The following is a 21,555-nucleotide window of genomic DNA, read 5'->3' as shown; positions in this document are numbered from 1 at the left end:
GTGATGCAGTCAGAAATGAAGCACGGCAAATGACTAGATTTTTAAATCTAAGATGACTCTAATTTCTGTGCAGAATTTGATGTAATAAAGAAGCGGCCGCAAAGATTTTCAAACGGAGAAAAATTTTCGCCTAACTCTCGTTCAGAACATGTTCTATCATACGCAGTCTATTATTTGATTCTTATTGATCATTATCAAAGAAAGCAGCAGTGTAAGTAACAACAAATAGCAGTCTCTTGCCATTGTTTCGCTAATGAGACGATTCCTCTCTTTTTTTTTTTTATTGTACGCGGCGGTAGCGCGCACAAAAGCAAGCCATACCGCGGGCCGCGACAGGCCGTAAACACGCGCTATCAGAATGCGACAAACAATGCATGACACAGTGCAGTAATGCATTTTCAGCTTAAGAGTGACGCAAACACCTATAACAAAGAAAACGGCACTTATCAGATCAAAGCAAAATAAGCAATCGATTCAAACCAGACGAAGCACGTGAAAAAGGAAGGGTATCCGTATACATACGGACGGAGCGCCTGACGCATAGCAATGGCTACGTGGTAAAGCTTGACTGCTAAGCTTACGACTCGAACCAAACTACTGTAGCTGTATCGTCATTCAATCAACCTAAATTGTGTCTCATATTACAATGGACCAACTTTGTTTCGATTTGGAGGTGCGGCCTAAAACTTTTCTCTCCCCTTGAATTTCGAGTCTCAAATTTCAGGTGCGGCTTAGATTTGGGAATTTTTTTTTCCTTTATTTCGAGTCTCATTTTTCAGGTGCGGCTTAGATTCGAGTGCGGCTTAGATTCGAGTAAATACGGTAGCCCAAAATTTTAAATGGGCCTCCCTGATGACCCCTTGCTTGATCAAACAATTCCAATAATACGTCTCTTACAGGTGGTTCCCCACCTCATAACACAACGTCATCCTTCTATCTACATTTCCTATCATATTACTATCTCTGCAAGTTTCATCCACACAGAATATTTCTGTGGTTTCCCTAATACATTTCATTTCTACAATCAAATATGACTGCCAGTCAATGTCTTCATGCTCTAGCAATAACAATATTTTATTCTGCACTTTTTCCAATGTGAATGCCATCAACAGCAAAATATTCCTCACAGACAGAAAACCCCAAGCCCAAATAACCTTTTCCTCAAGTACACTTCAAAATATCCACAGACTAGGAGCAATCTTCTGCATTAGGTAGAGGTCTTTGATTGTTTGTCACATGACAACCCCAACGATGTTATCCAACTGGATTTTTCTCAGTGCATCTTGGCCTAAGAGAAAAAGAGTAAAAGAAGTCAAAGTAAAACTATGTTCTACGCATAATGTAGAGTTGCTAGCAAGGAGAGGTGAGATCAACTTTCTGAAACAACTTACATAACTGTGTTGGTTATGTTCCCAGGTATCACATCATGCAACCACAATTAACTGAATGTAAATAATGAACAATGTAAAAAATAATTAACACGTGATAGGACTGCTGTCCACTTTCTTCGGAATACCCATCATATAACTTAATGCTGACATGAGGTTTCAAAAATCAACATTTTTACTGCAGCTTTAATCATGCAGTGGGTCACAGGAAATTCTTTCATGTTATTTTCTCACAACTGAGGGCCCACAATGGTGCATGATTGCAGTGAGAGAGAGAACACCTGGGACACTACCCTACATAGCCACACATTTGGTTTTAAAATGTCAATACCACTCCTGGGGACCTCTGTTTGCAAGAGAAACGTAACCAGAAAGTAGTTCAGACAAAGAGCAAGACAGTTCCAAAGCACTGTTGAACTGAAGAATTTGAACTGAAGAATTTGAACTGAAATTTATCAGGGGTTTCTGGTGATTTCCCAGGATTACTGCATTTGCCAGGTATAAGTTGCACTGGCATAAAAGACGCCCCACACTTTTAAAGGTTTTTATTAGGGGAAAAATTTCTCACTTAATATAGCTATTGCAAAACAATTGTAATACTTATGTTCACATACATCAAATATCTAGGCAATAGAAGTAGAAGAAAGTGCTCACCTTTTAATTTTCAACCTCAAATCTGCAAAATTCATCCTCAGAGCTGAAGGAATAAACACTTCAAGCTGGTTGTCAGAACCTGAAGCCTCACACAATAAATTGTCTTCCATATCATCCAGCGCATTACTGATTAAACACTTCTTAAATAGTTTGATCTGTGCTTCAGTTTTTATAGAGCCCTATGAAGCTTTGACCTACACTCAAACTTGAGAAATGCTAGGTCGTCACTTCCTTCCTGAAGGTGCAGTTTCGAAATGTGTACATTGCATCTGTCTGTTCCATTCCTCTTCCATAGGTTTCTTGAATGGTCCTTTGACACATATTGAAACTGAGTCTTCAATTCATTCAGTCCATTGTTAATGTCTGAACCCTTACTGATAGGACAGGCTTCTTCAGCAGGCCTCCAGGTCACCTAGACCAAGTTTTATCTATCCACATCATTCCTCCTCCAACCATCCAGCCAGCCTTTGTGTACACAGACAAATGCTCCTTTCAGCAATTGTTATTAGGAAGCATCTTTCTTTTAAAAATCGAATGTGGTGGCAATTTTGTTCCATCAGTACAGCAGGATAAAGCAAGTGTGCAATGAATTTTATCATGCCCTTAAGTTTTAAACATAACGCTTTTTGTGCCCTTGGAATCCACACATCTGTTAGAAGGCACATCAAAGGTTAGCAGAGTCTCATCCACATTTCCAATTTGTGGAAGTTTCTTTTCTTTTTTTCTTGAGATTATGTCAAATCAATGAAATTCAACAATTTGTTCTTTTTATTTGGCTGGCATCTTCTGTAACATTTTTGTCTTGGTCTGCATACAAAGCCAATCTCTCCTGATAAATCTTCATTATGATGTTGCAGTCAGTGATCCCTTTGTTAGTTAATATTGCTTTTGCTTGATGAATAATCACTTTCATACAAACTGAAATTACCAGTTGTCTTTCTAAAATGTAAGTACTGAGTTCTGCTTCAAGTTTTGGCCATTAACAGTTCCTCTTTTTAGATTATATTTACTGCGAGGTACTTTCTTTAAAACATCTTCCCGATTCCATCAAATTCTTATCTTTTTTTCTGTTGAAGGAACCTATAATGCCTTTGTGCTGTCCTGTTTCCATATTCTTTAGCACATGTAATCACTTTCAGGTTAAATAAATAGTATAGCAATGCCATTTTTCAGTCATAGTTTGCAAATAAAACCAGATTACAAGTATGACAAGTGTATCTCCACTGTAAACAATACCAACTGAAGCTTGGAAGAACAATATACAAATCATTATTGACGATGCATGTACATCCCCTGAACTCTCTACAACTGAAATGCTCCAAATTAGCAAGGAAACTAACAATAAATTGCTTGAAGTTGGAAAACAGAAATTTGAATAAATGGAGCCTCTACATTACATTTTCAAAGGAAAAAAAGTGTGTCTTACATACCGGCAAATACGGTATGTTTGCAAAAATTTCAAATTCTTCTCACAGAGCTAACGCTTGCTCCTGCAAACATCACTGGTCATTTAATAAGCTGAGAGAGGTGGTGAAGCAACTCTATTTTTGCTCACTTGCTCAGAACATTCAACAACATTATTATTTTATGATTCCAAAAAGTACTTCTCCTTGCACTTCCAAAGGGCTGGAAAGAGCATTTGCCGCACCCTATGATGAGCGTGGAACTCCATCACTCAAGAGATGTATTAACTTGCAACATAACGCAACATGGCACAACAATCACTTCACAATCGCTACATACGCAAGGTTCTGTGTTGCATCACCGAGATTAGCAGCGACCGGACACTAACAGTGAGTGGGCTCAAATCAACAGACATCTGGTGATCCTGATCTATAGAGACTTCTTTGATATCTTTGTAAACAGATTATAAGTAGCTCAGCTTCATAAAATTTCTTCACTACACAAACATCTTAAACACATTTAATTTAGGAGTAGTTATGTGTGTACTGATTATTTCAAATACAATGCAATGGTTTGTTTAATTTGAAATAATGAGTGTTTCAGTAAACAAATCACAAACCGGAGCTGATTCTCAAAGTTTATCTCTAATTACTTAATTCTGGTGCTGGACTTTGTTCAATCTTTCTAAATTCTGAATATTTACACTTCATTTCATGTTAAGTGTCACCTTGCAGTTTTACAACAGGTGCATATTTTATGACTCATTCTAACAGCAAGTAGTCCCTGAACCTCCTCTTTCTCTGTGACATCATCATCTTCCTGTCACTAATAACTTTCATTTTGTTTCTACATAACAAGTCATTTACTTGAAATGAAATTAAACTGGAAATCACAAACTAGTATTATTATTAGTATTATTTATTCAGACTATGTGGTTACATATTCTCACCACCTTCATTGCATTCAAACAATGTAGTTTAAAGCTCTAAGCGAAATATTACCAGAATAATCTTTATAATCACTTGTAAAAAAGTATTACCACCTAAAACAATTTCTGCGCAACTTAACCAGGATGAGATAATGACATCTAAGGATCAGACCACTGACCTGTTCATTCTGTATTTCTTGAATACGTCTTTTTGCTTCCTCAACATTCTCTTTCTTTCCAGTTATTCTTATGACATCACTTTTCTCTCCTTCAGAAGGAAGGTCAATTCTTGTCTGTGTTTCATCTCGAATCTGAAATAATGTGGAAGAACGTAAGATGATTTATTCTCAAGAAGAGTATAACGAATTGTACATGACATACTATTTGCTCTTTGATCCACAGTGTAAAAAAAGACAAATAATGACACCAAATGATTTGTCCCATTTGAAGAGAGAAAACTGAGCTGCAGCTCCACTCCCCCCCCCCCCCCCCCCCCCCACGAGCCCACACACACGCACGCAGTCACAGTCACCACATGTTCAATTCAATTTCAAAGATCTATTACAGCATTTTCTGTCGTTACCATACAAGTAGAAAAAAGTTTCTGAAAATTTATTTACTGAAAACTAACTACCTTTTTTATGTTTGCACCTCCTTTGCCAATAACAAATCTGTGAAACTGTTTAAAAATTGGCACTTCAAGCATGCAGCTACCTTCAGTCAGCTCTTTCACAACTTTCATTAAATGTTTGTGGCATTTGTCCACATCTTCCCGAGGACCTCTTATTTTAACGACATCACGTTTTTCACCTGTAACACAAAACAAATTTACTGCAAAAACTTCTTCTCCAGATATACATCTCTTGTTATTGCCATAGAACTGGACAATGTTTCAGAAACAGGAGATGATAAAATCTATACAAAATACTGAACACAACAAAATAAAACATTAAAAAGCTTTGCTTAGCAAAAAAATGGGTACTATGAGAAAGAAACATTAAAAGGGAACTATTAGGAGTTGTTGTTGTTGTTGTTGTTGTTGTTGTTGTTGTCGTCGTCGTCGTCTTCAGTCCTGAGACTGGTTTGATGCAGCTCTCCATGCTACTCTATCCTGTGCAAGCTTCTTCATCTCCCAGTAACTACTGCAACCTACATCCTTCTGAATCTGCTTAGTGTATTCATCTCTTGGTCTCCCCCTACGATTTTCACCCTCCACACTGCCTTCCAATACTAAATTGGTGATCCCTTGATGCCTCAGAACATGTCCTACCAACCGATCCCTTCTTCTGGTCAAGTTGTGCCACAAACTTCTCTTCTCCCCAATCCTATTCAATACTTCCTCATTAGTTATGTGATCTACCCATCTAATCTTCAGCATTCTTCTGTAGCACCACATTTCAAAAGCTTCTATTCTCTTCTTGTCCAAACTATTTACCGTCCATGTTTCACTTCCATACATGACTACACTCCATACAAATACTTTCAGAAATGACTTCCTGACACTTAAATCTATACTCCATGTTAACAAATTTCTCTTCTTCAGAAACGCTTTCCTTGCCATTGCCAGTCTACATTTTATGTCCTCTCTACTTCGACCATCATCAGTTATTTTGCTCCCCAAATAGCAAAACTCCTTTACTACTTTAAGTGTCTCATTTCCTAATCTAATACCCTCAGCATCACCCAACTTAATTTGACTACATTCCATTATCCTCGTTTTGCTTTTGTTGATGTTCATCTTATATCCTCCCTTCAAGACACCATCCATTCCGTTCAGCTGCTCTTCCAAGTCCTTTGCTGTCTCTGACAGAATTACAATGTCATCGGCGAACCTCAAAGTTTTTATTTCTTCTCCATGGATTTTAATACCTACTCCAAATTTTTCTTTTGTTTCCTTTACTGCTTGCTCAATATACAGATTGAATAACATTGGGGAGAAGTTGCAACCCTGTCTCACTCCCTTCCCAACCGCTGCTTCCCTCTCATGCCCCTCGACTCTTATAACTGCCATCTGGTTTCTGTACAAATTGTAAATAGCCTTTCGCTCCCTGTATTTTACCCCTGCCACCTTTAGAATTTGAAAGAGAGTATTCCAGTCAACATTGTCAAAAGCTTTCTCTAAGTCTACAAATGCTAGAAACGTAGGTTTGCCTTTCCTTAATCTTTCTTCTAAGATAAGTCGTAAGGTCAGTATTGCCTCACGTGTTCCAGTATTTCTACGGAATCCAAACTGATCTTCCCCAAGGTCTGCTTCTACCAGTTTTTCCATTCGTCTGTAAAGAATTCGTGTTACTATTTTGCAGCTGTGGCTTATTAAACTGATTGTTCGGTAATTGTCACATCTGTCAACACCTGCTTTCTTTGGGATTGGAATGATTATATTCTTCTTGAAGTCTGAGGGTATTTCGCCCGTTTCATACATCTTGCTCACCAGATGGTAGAGTTTTGTCAGGACTGGCTCTCCCAAGGCCGTCAGTAGTTCTACTGGAATGTTGTCTACTCCGGGGACCTTGTTTCGACTCAGGTCTTTCAGTGCTCTGTCAAACTCTTCACGCAGTATCGTATCTCCCATTTCATCTTCATCTACATCCTCTTCCATTTCCGTAATATTGTCCTCAAGTACATCGCCCTTGTATAGACCCTCTATATACTGCTTCCACCTTTCTGCTTTCCCTTCTTTGCTTAGAACTGGGTTTCCATCTGAGCTCTTGATGTTCATACAAGTGGCTCTGTTATCTCCAAAGGTCTCTTTAATTTTCCTGTAGGCAGTATCTATCTTACCCCTAGTGAGATAAGCCTCTACATCCTTACATTTGTCCTCTAGCCATCCCTGCTTAGCCATTCTGCACTTCCTGTCGATCTCATTTTTGAGACGTTTGTATTCCTTTTTGCCTACTTCATTTACTGCATTTTTATATTTTCTCCTTTCATCAATTAAATTCAATATTTCTTCTGTTACCCAAGGATTGCTACCTGCCCTCGTCTTTTTACCTACTTGATCCTCTGCTGCCTTCACTACTTCATCCCTCAAAGCTACCCATTCTTCTTCTACTGTATTTCTTTCCCCCATTCCTGTCAATTGTTCCTTTATGCTCTCCCAGGTCCCATCTCCTTAAATTCCCACCTTTTTGCAGTTTCTTCAGTTTTAATCTACAGGTCATAACCAATAGATTGTTATCAGAGTCCACATCTGCCCCTGGAAATGTCTTACAATTTAAAACCTGGTTCCTAAATCTCTGTCTTACCATTATATAATCTATCTGATACCTTTTAGTATCTCCAGGGTTCTTCCATGTATACAACCTTCTATCATGATTCTTAAACCAAGTGTTAGCTATGATTAAGTTGTGCTCTGTGCAAAATTCTACCAGGCGGCTTCCTCTCATTTCTTAGCCCCAGCCATATTCACCTACTACGTTTCCTTCTCTCCCTTTTCCTACACTCGAATTCCAGTCACCCATGACTATTAAATTTTCGTCTCCATTCACTATCTGAATAATTTCTTTTATTTCATCATACATTTCTTCAATTTCTTCGTCATCTGCAGAGCTAGTTGGCATATAAACTTGTACTACTGTAGTAGGTGTGGGCTTCGTATCTATCGTGGCCACAATAATGCGTTCACTATGCTGTTTGTAGTAGTTTACCTGCATTCCTATTTTCCTATTCATTATTAAACCTACTCCTGCATTACCCCTATTTGACTTTGTGTTTATAACCCTGTAGTCACCTGACCAGAAGGCTTGTTCCTCCTGCCACCAAACTTCACTAATTCCCACTATATCTAACTTTAACCTATCCATTTCCCTTTTTAAATTTTCTAACCTACCTGCCCGATTAAGGGATCTGACATTCCACGCTCCGATCCGTAGAACGCCAGTTTTCTTTCTCCTGATAACGACATCCTCTTGAGTAGTCCCCGCCCGGAGATCCGAATGGGGGACTATTTTACCTCCGGAATATTTTACCCAAGAAGACGCCATCATCATTTAATCATACAGTAAAGCTGCATGCCCTGGGAAAAATTACGGCCGTAGTTTCCCCTTGCTTTCAGCCATTCGCAGTACCAGCACAGCAAGGCCGTTTTGGTTATTGTTACAAGGCCAGATCAGTCAATCATCCAGACTGTTGCCCCTGCAACTACTGAAAAGGCTGCTGCCCCTCTTCAGGAACCACACGTTTGTCTGGCCTCTCAACAGATACCCCTCCATTGTGGTTGTACCTACGGTACGGCTATCTGTATCGCTGAGGCACGCAAGCCTCCCCACCAACGGCAAGGTCCATGGTTCATGGGGGGGGATTATTAGGAGTACGAAGACCATAATTACCACTACCCAGCTAACAGCAATCAAAATGCAATCTGCGAATGTGGTGACATCACAAGACAGTATATTCCACATCCACATTTTGAAAATTTATTCCGCCTGTGATGATACAAATAGCTTGCCTTACACCATTGTTATCCTGGGATTCCAAGCCAGCAAAGAAAGATTTCAGGTTAAACAAGAAATTAAAAGAAGACAAAGCAAAGTACGGGGTGTATAACAAACTAGGAGATTTTTTTCCAGCATTTGAAGTAACTCACTGCATTTTATCCTCTTCATGAGGGCAAGCATTGTCATGGATGGAAACAGCACTGTGTCTTAGTATGCTACATCACTTTATGCTGATCAAAGTAATTTGTGTAGGCTGTTGTGACAAAGTTTAGCACTGATTGGAGTGTGGTGCAACACTTAGCAATTCATCTTCTCTTCCCAAAAAATTCTGCACATAAACTTCCATGTAGTCTGAACTAATCTTACTTTGGCTTCATGGCAAGGGCATGTGCCTGAATTATAAGAACTAATGTTTCGTTTCTTGATCTCCTGGAACATCCACATCTCCTTTCCGATTCACAATGTGAGTCAAGAAATCCTCATTCCCCTCATGGTACACGGTGGCAAAAAAGTAATGCATCTTGCCCTTGCCCCCCCCCCCCCCCCCCCCGGTGAAATATTACAGAACAACCCTTTCAACAAGGGTTGAAATGACTTTACAAGGATGGGAGAATTCCAATGCATTTCTGGAATACTAGTGTTTCCAAACTTCATACAGTATCTCTTGGAAGCAAATTAAAAGCTGGTTAAACTCCATAGGACCCACTCAGCATTCAAGTTTTTTGTTTGTTTCTTTTTTTAAAAAAAGACAGAAGCAGCAAATAGAAAAAAAATTAATTATAAGGGAAGTACACTTTTAGCAATTCTAAAGTATTAGACCACCTCGAAAGAAACAAAGTAACATCCAAACAGCAGAAATAATATGCACAGTAATGAATTGAGATTAAGAATGACCTCCGGTCTGAAGTCAGAACAAAACAAAATATCTAAAAGACACCACCATGACCATGCTGTTTCAGTGTTTAGGTGATATACCTCAATAGTTTGAATATATAATGGCAACGAGCAGTACATGTACAGCTTTCACCTCTAGAAAACACAACTTAAAGGAAGAAAGTTAAGAATTAAGCAAACTTGCTGGGAATTGTGAGGTTAAAGATTGAATGAGTACATCAGCGATCACTAAATGTACATAAACAGAAGAAGAAGAAGAAGAAGAAGAAGCAACATTTATACGAATAAAAAGGAACACATTTACATTGTACCCAGAATTCAGTTGAAATTCAATAACTACTCTCAAAAACAGTAAAACTTCAAACAAACACGTATGAGTACAATTGGGGAATAGGCAGAAAATATCATTTACGGCTATCATAATGCTAGTAGATTTCCTGAAACATCCAATACATACATGCCACTACCAAATTACGGCAATCAACATGTTCAGTTCTATTTAATTTCCTTTTTTATAAAGAAATAATGTACACACCTGGTCCTGGGAACGTTATTTGCACCTGGTTAAACTTTTCTCTTATTTCACGTATGTTTTCACCTTTAGCACCAATTATTGTTGGAAAGAAACCATGCTCGATGATGATATCTTTTTCTTTCTCATTTTCAAGTTTATGCAACATCTCTTTAAGTTCCTTTAAAACATACACACATTATTAAACTGATTTCTGAAAGTACTTCATGAGAAATCAAAATTAAATTCATGATCACAAATAACCTTACCTCTTGAGCTTTTTGTACACCTTCTTTATTACCTTCAATGTGTATAGTGGTAATGCCATCACTCTCACCAATGTTAATAAGAACATTCAGGTCCGTTTTCATTCTGTTAACATTAACACCATTTTTCCCAATTATGTGTTTCGCAAATTTTGGGTCGGCTGTCATTTGAGTATATGTTAGTTTATTGATCAAATCGTTTGCCATCTTCTGCAATTCCTGTTTTGCTTTCTCCACTTCTTCAGGGGGTCCTTCAATTTTTATCTTGTCCTCTTTATCAGTGAATTCAACATGAACCTAAAATAAGACAACCCACACCATCACATCTAAAGAAAGTAAAATAATAGCAAGTCTTGTGTAATCCATTGCAGTCTACATAACATTATCAAACACAAATTTTGAGTAATTAAAATTCCTTAAGATTATCTACCTTTGGCAAATCCTGAGTAATTGTTCTAATATTTGCCCCTTTGCGGCCAATAATATACTTATGAATCCAATTTGGAGCTTCAACCACATCAGTTTCCATGCTATTTGCTTTATCATACACCATAGTCAAGGCTATAAAAAGAAGAGACCAAACAAATCTTTTAAGGCATACAAGCTGACAACACTGAAGAACAATCAAAGTATATATTCCAGTAGCAATTCTCTGACACACTTTGAAAAATAAGCCACAATAATAATAATAATAATAATAATAATAATAATAATAATAGTAATAATAATGATGATGAAAAACAGAATGTGGAAGCACCCTCAATGAATAACTACTCAGGATATAGAAAATTTTCCCAAGATAATAAATCTTAATGTGCTTAGTTGTCAAAAACTTCTGTACTTTATTTGTAACAGTTCAGTAATGACATTGCAATACATACATACATAATGCACAGGTTAACAGGAGACAAAATGAAATGACAATAACAGAGAAATATTTTAGAAATAATAACCATAATTTAATACGAATAATGAACACCTGTAGGTGGAGTCAAACTTCTAAGAATTATGAGTCATGGTACCAACCAGTAGCACAAGTGCAAAATTTCGCCAATGTGCTGCAATGTGGTGGTCTATAGCCTTTTTGACTTACAAGGTTAGTATTCATAACTGTATCGAATATATTAATTTTGCACATATAAACTGAACTGTTAAAAGTATTTAAATTTTATAATTGTTTAACACATTAAGGAACAAAACAAAATTACAAAAAAATATTAGTAACAGTGGGAATCTAATCTGGGCCAACGAATTATCAGTCAGTTCTGCAAGAAATTCACCCACGGAGCAGTTGCTTCAGTTACTCCTATGAAAACCCTCACACTATGCTTGCACAATATGTTACATATAATTTCAAAGAAAAATATTGACCAAGTGCTGCGAGCAACATAGTACTCTTAGTGCTGGAAGGAATGACACTACATCAGAGTACGTGTAGTTAAAAAACAGACAACTGCGCCCCTTCTCTTGATTCAATCATATCGCGACTGACCATCTGTTCAGCACTCAACACTGTTTTCTACTTATCACAGGAAGAGGGCTACAAAACACATTTTTGTCTTTTTTATTTGCATATCAGCATGGATTCTAAGAGAAATAAAGTAATTTTAGTGCAATTTCAGCTCACATTCAAAGAGAAATTGCAGAATTTTAACGTGATATTTACATAGTGCTGCAGCACATTAGCACATGATAGCTGACAACCATTGCAGAAAACAAAAAACTAAAACACTTACAAGAAATTACACATTATATACAATAATTTGATCAGTAACAATACACAAACACTTACCTTTACCTAACCGATCATGTGGGCCTCTCAATGTAATTGTTCCTGTACTTGAATCTTGAGGAGGCATTTCCACACTAACACCAGTTTCTCTGAGGATTTCTTGTATACCTGTTCGACGGGTGCCTATGATGTATTTATGCTTGGCCTTTTGAACCTCTACCGACACCACAGTACATTTTTTCTCCTGAAAAAGGAAAATCAATAACTCAGTCAGTTCAAATGTTCAGCAGTTACAATGCAGAAAACAATAAGTTTTATTATAAATCCTACCAAAATTCACACAATAGCTGTCCATAACTGCAAAAGTGTTGCCAGTGCAGGATTTCGGCCATGAACTGACCTCTTGACTATGTCCCATAAATGTTCATGGGATTCATGTTGGGCGAAATGGGTGGTCAAATCACTTGGTCAAAGTGTCCAAGGAGTTCCTCAAATCAATCAATAATTTGGTGCATTGTCATTCATAAAAATTCCATTGCTGTAGAATGCAAATGATCTCCAAGTAGCTGAACATAAAAATTTCCAGTTAATAACCAGTTCAGTTGGACCAGAGGACTCAGTCCATTACTTGTGAATACAGACCACACCATTATGGAGCCACTAGCTTGCAAAATGCCTTATTGACAACTGGGGTCCACAGCTTCATGGCATCTGTGCCTCACTCGAACCCTACCATCAGCTCATAACTGAAATAAGGACTTGTCTGACTAGATCACCATTTTCCAGTCACGTAGGGCCTAATCAATGTTCCGAAGCCGAGGAGAGACACTGCAGGCGATGTCATGCTGCTACCAAAGGCACTCTGGTCAGTCTTCTGCTGTCATAGCCCATAAATGCCAAAGTCTGCACTGTCCTAACTGATATGTTCATCATATGTTCCACATTGACCTCTGCGGTTATTTAACAGTGTTTCTTGTCTGTCACCACTGACAATTTTACACAAACGCCACTGCTTTCTGTCATTAAGCGAAGGCCATCTGCCACTGCATTGTCAGTGGTGAGAGAGAATGCCTGAAATTCAGTATTCTTTGAACATTCTTGGCACTGTGGATCGTGGAATACTGAATTCTCTACCAATTTCCAAAATGGAATATCCCACATGTTCAACTACCATTCTGCATTCCATGTCAGAAATGTTTTCAAATGAATCACGAGTACAAATGACAGCTCTGCCAATGTACTTCCCTTTTATATATTCTGTACACGATACTATCGCCATCCGCATATGTGCCTATCACTATACCATGACCTGTCATGTCCGTGTATAATATATGACCTGTTTTAAACACAGTTTTCCTTCTCACCTCTTTCCTCTGCTCAAAATAATAACTTGAAGCCAAATATAACAACTTGCCTAAATATAACAACTTGCCCAAATACTTTAAAGAAATTCCTAAGATACATTTATTTGAAACAAATACTCAAAGCATATCTCTTAGATATTGCACATTACACAAAGATTAGTTATAGAAGTCAAAGTAGACATGGGTGGGTGGGCATTATTATCACTAGTACTTAATAGCAATGTCTCATCAAGGAGCCACACGTCATGATGGGAAGCTGCTTCAGTTATTCAGACAGAGAGAATGGAAGACATCAAGCTGCAACTTAAGCAGGCACCATGTTTGTGACCCTAAAGTCATTTGCAAGTGTGTGTGTGTGTGTGTGTGTGTGTGTGTGTGTGTGTGTGTGGTGTGCAGTGCAGAGAACTAAATGTAAAGTGTACAATTATTTTTTTATATTACTAAGCTAACCTGTTTTTATATAGAAAAATAAGAGCTTTGTACATTAGGTACATCATCACAATGCAGAGTATTTATTATCCCTCAGGGTAGAGAAGATTGAGGCTTATTCTCTACCTGGCCATCCAGACTTAGGTTTTCTGTGGTTTCCTAGATCACTTTAGACAAGTGCTGGGATAGTTCCTTCAACAAGGCCACTACCAATCACCTGTCCTCTCCTCATGAGACACTTGTTTATATTTGAATACCTGTATTTAAGACTTTTTACTTTGAATTACTCTAACAGATCCTATACCTGTTGTACAAGGATCTTGGGTAAATAATTACTGCTATTATTTCTATGGCTATAAAAAAACAACAACACACACACATTACTCTAGCAAAATAAATAGGTCTAAATGTCAAAACGAGTCATTATACACAAAAAAAATCCATTGTAGCAAATATTTACGAACATCCATTACAGCTAATCATTTTTTGTTTCACAAGCTTCTGACACTGGTGCACAACAACAAGTATGCACAAGTTCTGACATGTGTACAATTCTTTTTATTAAAGGTGAGTTTCCATAAAACTGCAATGAAATTAATTCGCTTTAGCAGTTTCACATCATCTAGTAAGCATATTGTGCCTACTTTATTCAATTTATGAATTTTATGTTATCTCTTCTATAGATCCTAAAATTTGTTGATTAATTAGCACTTTATTTGTCCTTTCTCAACTGTAACGTGCAATTTTTATTTCAAAAATATGAAAATTGGGTATTTCACATGTACCAATTCATTATTTTGTTAACAATAACTACTTCCTGATATGAAAATGTTGAAGTATTTTACTTCAGATGAACAAGCAATACTGCTGAGAATGGTAGATAAACAAAACAATTCAGTAGATATGATTGACAAACTCAATATAAGATTGTTCTTAATAGTTCCAACCATCGATAGAATTTATTAGACTTCACAAAGAAAAGTGCTGAGCAATTTGCAATAGCCATGGTGTGTGTGTGTCCGTCCTTAAATGAAGTTCCACTGTACACTGCAGTTTAAATGTTTCACACCTTCAACAAATGTGTTTTATGGACAAACTTACCATTTCACGGTAGATATTCATGATTTTGTCTTTTGCAACTGTAACACCTTCCTTTTCACCAGCTATTGTGATTTCATCCTTTTGTACTGACACAGGAGGTATGTTTATTCTCACTCCTGTTTCATTCATCAGTGCAATCACATGCTCGTTATTTGCACCACATATAAATGGGTGATATATCTTTGGAATATTGAGGCGTTCATATGCTTGTTTTGACTGAAATAAAAGAGAGAAACAATTTGTGACAATAATGAAATGCTCAGAATAAAAAATTACACTACAGATATGCTTGCTTATTACACTACTTTTTATGCAAGTTATTTCCATTATTGTTAAGCTAAAAAACCCTGAAGTTGTAAACACACAGTTTCACACACACACAAGATGATATAACACACGCATATGAGAGAAAGATAATTTAATTATATATTAAAAAAGAAATAACCTTTTCCTCTATATGAATATATCATTAAGTATGATCTTCCTTTACACAAAATCAGATGAAAAGTGAAAATTCCCGAAAGGACACTGGTAAGCACTAACAGTCTTTCATGCACCAACGTCATTCCGACCCTTCAACAACATGGATGTGTGGGTAAAATCATTTTTATGCAAAATGGCGCTACTCTGCAAATTACAATGCCAGTGAAGTATCTGCTGCAAAGGCATTTTGGAAATGCTAGAATTATCAGTCATCATTTCCCTACAGCCTAGCCATCCAGATAACCTGATTGTAATCTGTGCGATGTCTGGATGTTGGGTCACCTGAAAGATGATGTGTTCAGTGCTCCAATCACAGAAGTACCTGAACCAAAAGTACATATTATGCAATGCATTCTGAACTTGACCTGAGACACTCCAACCTGTTGTGGAACATACGGTTTCTCAGTTTCAACTTGTGGCAGAAGCTGTGTACAGCATATTTAACATGTCTTGTGCCAGTCTCACAACAATTAAAAATAAATTTCATTCTTGCTTTTTGGTCTCAGGACAATTAAAACAGATTTTTCCCATCTGATGTGGTACAACCTTGATGTGGTGGATGGGCTTACCTAACTAACAGAGCCACAATTGTTTAATGCCAAACTTGTGTTGTCACATACACTGACTAGTATGGTTGGTTTAATGTGCAACTCTCAGCACAACCATCATACTGTGATTCATCTGTCATTTGTAGCCGAATCCATTTACAAAATGACACTGAATGGACAATGAACAATTTAGTGGGACTTTTTTCTTTTTCAATGTTTTGAAATTGGAACTTCAATTATAATAACCCTGTGGTTTCATCTAAACTACTTCTATAGAGGAACACCTGGTATATTTGACAAAAAAGATACTTCAGCTGTCATGGATATTTCAATGAGCACACTGTTACACAGTTTTATAACTGCATATTTCACTCCTTTCTGTGCCAAAGTTAGACTCACTACAAGGACATGCAGAAGATTTTTCCTTTTAGTATTGCAGATGATTGTTGACAGTAAAATTTAATTAGTGAATAAATTTACTGTGAGGCTGTGGTAAATATTTCCAATTACTTAAGAGAGAAACCAGCAAATGTATGTGTGTGATACCCGTACACAATTCTAATTATTTTCTTTTGCACAAAAATATTTTTGGCTATGAGGAGTTATCTTAAGAGTACTATCCCATTCGACAAAAATGAATGAAAATATGTAAAATACTTTAACTTCCCCAAATTTGGAATTTATTCTAGTGGCAAAAAGTAGCTGACCCTTAACATGTTAGAAGGTCCACTCTGTGCTACAGTCAGTCATCAACTTGTACATCCACGAACCTTTCTGCCCTATGTAATATTTGTTGGTGCACTATGTTAATATAAAGCAGAATATTTTTGGCAGTGAATTTTTTCTTAAGTCTAATGCTAGCCAAATGCTAGCCAGAGCAGATAAAACCAGGTAACTTCAATAAAAATACTCATTATTTTCCTTATCCATTCTGTTTCCAGCTTGACAACAATGCTGATATTATTTACAAAACAGATTAATTCTGTCTCCTGATGCAAGTAAAAAGGTAGTTAGTTAAAAAACAGCAAGAACAGTAAAGGGGGGCGACGATCAAGCACTGCACGATCTCCAATTGCTATTTCTCCCCATTATAGTGTTTCTCTAACACTTTAGTGTCACTTTCTGGATCTTGTTTCTTCAACAGGACTAAACTAGACATACGAACCACGTAACCTACAAAGATTTAATTTCTGTATTAGAATATTATAATTGGCACCATCAAATGCCTTTGTTAAGTTGCAGATGACCCCAACTGGCAATATTTTACCATTTAAGAAATTTATGTGCTCAGCCAGAGTATAAACAGCTGCCTCAGTAGAAAAGTTCTCCTATAATCCAAGCCATAATGGGATCAATACCCCGTTACAACACAGATGGGTGACAACTCTCATGCATGATCTGCTCAAAAATCTTTGAAAATGATGTAAGGGATGAGACAAGCTAGTAGTTACAGACACCATAGTCAGTTCTCTAATTCAGAGGCCTAACAATGCTATATTTAATGTGTAAAGTTGTACCCTAAGTTAACAAATACAATAACAAAAATTCTTGGATTGAGCAATACATAAAACACCGGAAAGGCAAACGGTCAACTATTGTAGATGAATGTGTGGTGTACAGAAACATGTAACAGGAAACAACATTCACACTAACTTTGAACTGTTGCTCTTTTTCTAGCACAAATATGAACATTCAGGCACACAACCAGACAGACATCAAAACTAACACTTCTGTGGCCACTACAAGACTGGTTGTTGAAAGCCGCTGCCTAAGCTGAAGGAAGCAGGCAGGTGGTAGGCAATGACTCACTTTTAACCTGACTTCATCCTTCCCCGGTGAGTCCAATATCACTGCTATTCATAACCTGAAAAATAGTCCAGACCTTATCATCCTTCCCACAAACAAATCCTCCACCACAGCTGTCTTTAACTGCAGTGATTATGTGGCTGAAGGTCTCTGACAACTTTCCAACAACTCTACATGCATAACTTACCATCATGATCCCATATAAGGTGTCCAACATCACCTCAAACAGTTTCTGAAGGATTTAGGTAGACAGAACCCGATACCTGAAACCATCTCCCTCCTTACGCCAGCCACCCCCATGCTCCTACCTTTTATCTACTCCCCAAACTCTAGAGCCCAACCCCCAAGTCTCCCTACTGGTCATCCCATTTTGGTTGGGTACAATGCTGCCACAGAGCAAACCTCTGCCTTTGTTGAGCAACATCTCCTAAATATTGTTTGTGATCTTCATCCTACATTCACGACACTGCTCGCTTCTTTTACCTCCTCTCCACAGTTACTGCTCCATTACCACCAGACTCCTTGTTGGTCACTTTGGCTGTGACATCCTTTGACATCAACATCCCTTAGGCCCACAGTGTGGCCATGGGACACTACTTTCCCAACATTGTCTTGATACCAAACTTACCACCTGCTTCCTAAACCTCTTAGGCAATCACATCCTAACTCAAGTATTTCAACTTTAAAAGGCCAAATCTATAAACAAATCCATGGCACTGCTATGCAAACTTATTTATGGGCCAAAATTTATTCACCGACTGCAAATTATTTGAAGTCACCTGTATAAGTGTCATGTGGAAATTTGTGCTAGATTGGAATTCTAACCTGGACTTCCTGTTTAACCACTTTGGCTACCTGTGCACACTCCCCGACCTGACCCAAACTTCCACGTCACATAATTTACATCCTTGAGCCACAGTCCATGCTTGCAAACAGTATTAATTATATTCCCACACCAAGGATAACAAAGCTACAAGAGATCAAGACCGATGTTATCATCTTAAGCCCGGTTGGTTGGTTTGTGGGGGTTGAAGGGACCAGACAACAAAGGCCATCAGTCCCTTTTTCCATGATCATGAAAAACCCACAAGGAACAAAAACAAGCAACAGAGATGACAAGGGACGACACAGAACAAGACAGAGACAAAGACCAAAAAAGAGGAAATTAAAAAACACACAGAGTGTTACAGTCGTTGGCCGACCATGGAAACAAAAAAGGAAAAGCCAACCACAAAGACGCACACTAAAAACCCCAATCTAAAACCGTAGGCCAAAGGCCAGATGTAACACACAAAAGAAAAAACCCTCAGATTGAGTGATAAAAGCCCCCTGCTCGAATAAAATGCAAAACTAAGCCTGCCATGGCAGCATCATCTGTTAAAGTGCAGGGAGCGTATCAGGCAGAGCAAACACCTGCCTCAGCGCAGTTAAAAGCGGACAATTCAACAAAATGTGGACCACTGTCATTACTGAACCACAGTGACAGAGAGGTGGGTCCTCACGGCGCAATAAATAACTGTGCGCCATACAGAAGAGGCCAATGTCCAGCCGGCAGAGTACAACAGAGTCTTTGCGAGAGGCACAAGGAGGAGCACCATACACCAGTAGTCTCCTTAACGACCTGAAGTTTGTGCAGGGTGTGCCATTTATCACCCCAGGTACCCACCAGACGAGAGTTAGGAAAACTCCGGTTGAGAGCTCGTAAACCGCTCAGGGAATCACTACAGATAACGAAGGACTTACTTGAGCAGGAGCGGAAATACTCTAGGGCGCGAGAGAAGGCGACAAGCTCTGCAGTGAAATCATTGCAGCCAGCTGACTGAGTGTTGTTCAGAATGATCCCCAAGAGTAATAGCATAACCAACTTTACCGGCAACCATTGAATCGTCGCTATAGGCCACAGCAGAGCCATGAAATGTGGCAAGGATGGAAAGAAAGCGGCGGCAGAGGGCCTCAGGAGGGACTGAGTCTTTCAAACCTTGGGCCAAATCCAGCTGATGGCATGGGCGGGGCACACACCACAGGGGTATACGGATATGGGCCTGGAAAAGAGGTGCGAGAGGGAAAAACTCAAGCCCAGAGACAAGAGCCCGGACGCGAATAGTGATCGTACACCCTGACCAGGGCCGTCATTCTGGAAGATGGGTGACCCAGTTGGCGAACAGGAGATGGTAATTGGGATGCCTGGGCAAGCTACAAACATGTGCTGGATAAGCGGCCAATAGATGTAGGCACCGGATCCGCAATCCCCAAGTATGCCATTTACAGGGTTTATGTGGAAAGCTCCAGTTGCGAGTCGGATCCCGCAGTGAAGTATGGGGTCAAGCAACCGCAACGCGGAAGGCGGTACCGAACCGTAAGCCAGGCTCCCATAATCAAGGTGGCACTGAATTAATGCCCAATACAGCCGTAGAAGAGTACACCGATTGGCACCCCAGCTGGTGTGACTCTGGTAACGAAGAGCGTTATGATGGCGCCAGCACATTTGTTTAAGCTGCCGAATATGAGGGAGCCAAGTCAACCGGGCATCATAAAGCAAGCCCAAAAACTGATGCGTCTCCACCACAGCAAGAGATTCGCCATCAAGATAAAGCTGTGGCTCAGGGTGAACAGTGCGACGCCAGCGGAAATGCACGACGCAGGTCTTGGTGGCGAGAATTGTAAGCTGTGCATGATGGCCCAGGACTGCGCCCTGTGGATAGCGCCCTATAGCTGCCGTTCAGCAACAGCAATGCCAGTGGAGCTAAAGTGCAGGCAAAAGTCATCAGCATACAAAGAAGCCAATACAGACGTTCCCACAGCTACAGCTGGCCCACTGATAGCAACTAAAAAGAGGCAGACACTCTAGACAGAGCATTGCAGGACCCCATTCGCCTGGACTCAGGAGGAACTATGGGAGGGACCAACTTGCATGCAGAAGGAACGAAGCAACAGGAAGTTTTGAAGAAATATCGGGAGCGGGTCCCTAATACACCACCCATGAGGTGTGGTGAGGATGTGATGTCACCATGTGGTACCGTATGCCTTCCGCATGTCAAAAAAGACTGCAAATGCCTTACGGATGGCACACTCCAGGCAGACCAGATTATCGGTGGTAGAGCCGCCTTTACGGAACCCACCCGGAGACGGAGCCAGAAGGCCCCGAGACTCAAGTAACCAACTCAACCTCCGGCTCACCATGCGTTCGAGAAACTTGCACAGAATGCTGGTGAGACTAATGGGCCGGCAACTGTCCACCTCCAGCGAGTCCTTGCCAGGTTTCAACACATGGATGATGATACTTTCCCAGCAGTGCAATGGGAATTTACCCTTAACCCAGATACAATTGAAATGGTCTAGGAGGTGTCACTCGCAGTTCACCGAGAGGTGTTTGAGCATCTGATAGTAGATGTGATCCGGCCCTGGAGCCATATCAGGCTAATTAGACAGATGGGGCTACAACTGTTCTTGTAGCGGCACCGTATGAAGTGGTCATAGCCACAGGATGTAGGCGCTCATATTCTCTCTTAGTGTAGATCAGTCAGTCCAGGGTCTTATATTCCATGATTTTCCTCTCTTTCTGTAAAATCCTGCAGTCCGGTGAGCAAGTGAATTATGCTCTCCGCAGTTGA

At 39.2% G+C, this 21,555-nt stretch overlaps 1 protein-coding gene across 1 annotated transcript in view; it reads right to left on the bottom strand.

Moving 5' to 3' along the window:
• The window catches only part of LOC126175856 (vigilin), an 84,369-nt gene that overhangs the window by 51,106 nt on the left and 11,708 nt on the right, over window positions 1-21,555 (bottom strand). The window contains exons 5-11 of the mRNA XM_049922863.1: window positions 15,108-15,323; window positions 12,274-12,457; window positions 10,912-11,042; window positions 10,485-10,778; window positions 10,240-10,396; window positions 5,009-5,184; window positions 4,554-4,685 (exon numbers count right to left, since the gene is read on the bottom strand). Coding sequence (XP_049778820.1) covers window positions 4,554-4,685; window positions 5,009-5,184; window positions 10,240-10,396; window positions 10,485-10,778; window positions 10,912-11,042; window positions 12,274-12,457; window positions 15,108-15,323 — 1,290 coding nt within the window. The remainder of the gene's footprint in view (window positions 1-4,553; window positions 4,686-5,008; window positions 5,185-10,239; window positions 10,397-10,484; window positions 10,779-10,911; window positions 11,043-12,273; window positions 12,458-15,107; window positions 15,324-21,555) is intronic.

This window comes from Schistocerca cancellata, chromosome 3, assembly GCF_023864275.1.
Source record: "Schistocerca cancellata isolate TAMUIC-IGC-003103 chromosome 3, iqSchCanc2.1, whole genome shotgun sequence".
Taxonomy (NCBI): domain Eukaryota; kingdom Metazoa; phylum Arthropoda; class Insecta; order Orthoptera; family Acrididae; genus Schistocerca; species Schistocerca cancellata.
This window is presented reverse-complemented; position numbering and strand designations above follow the sequence as displayed.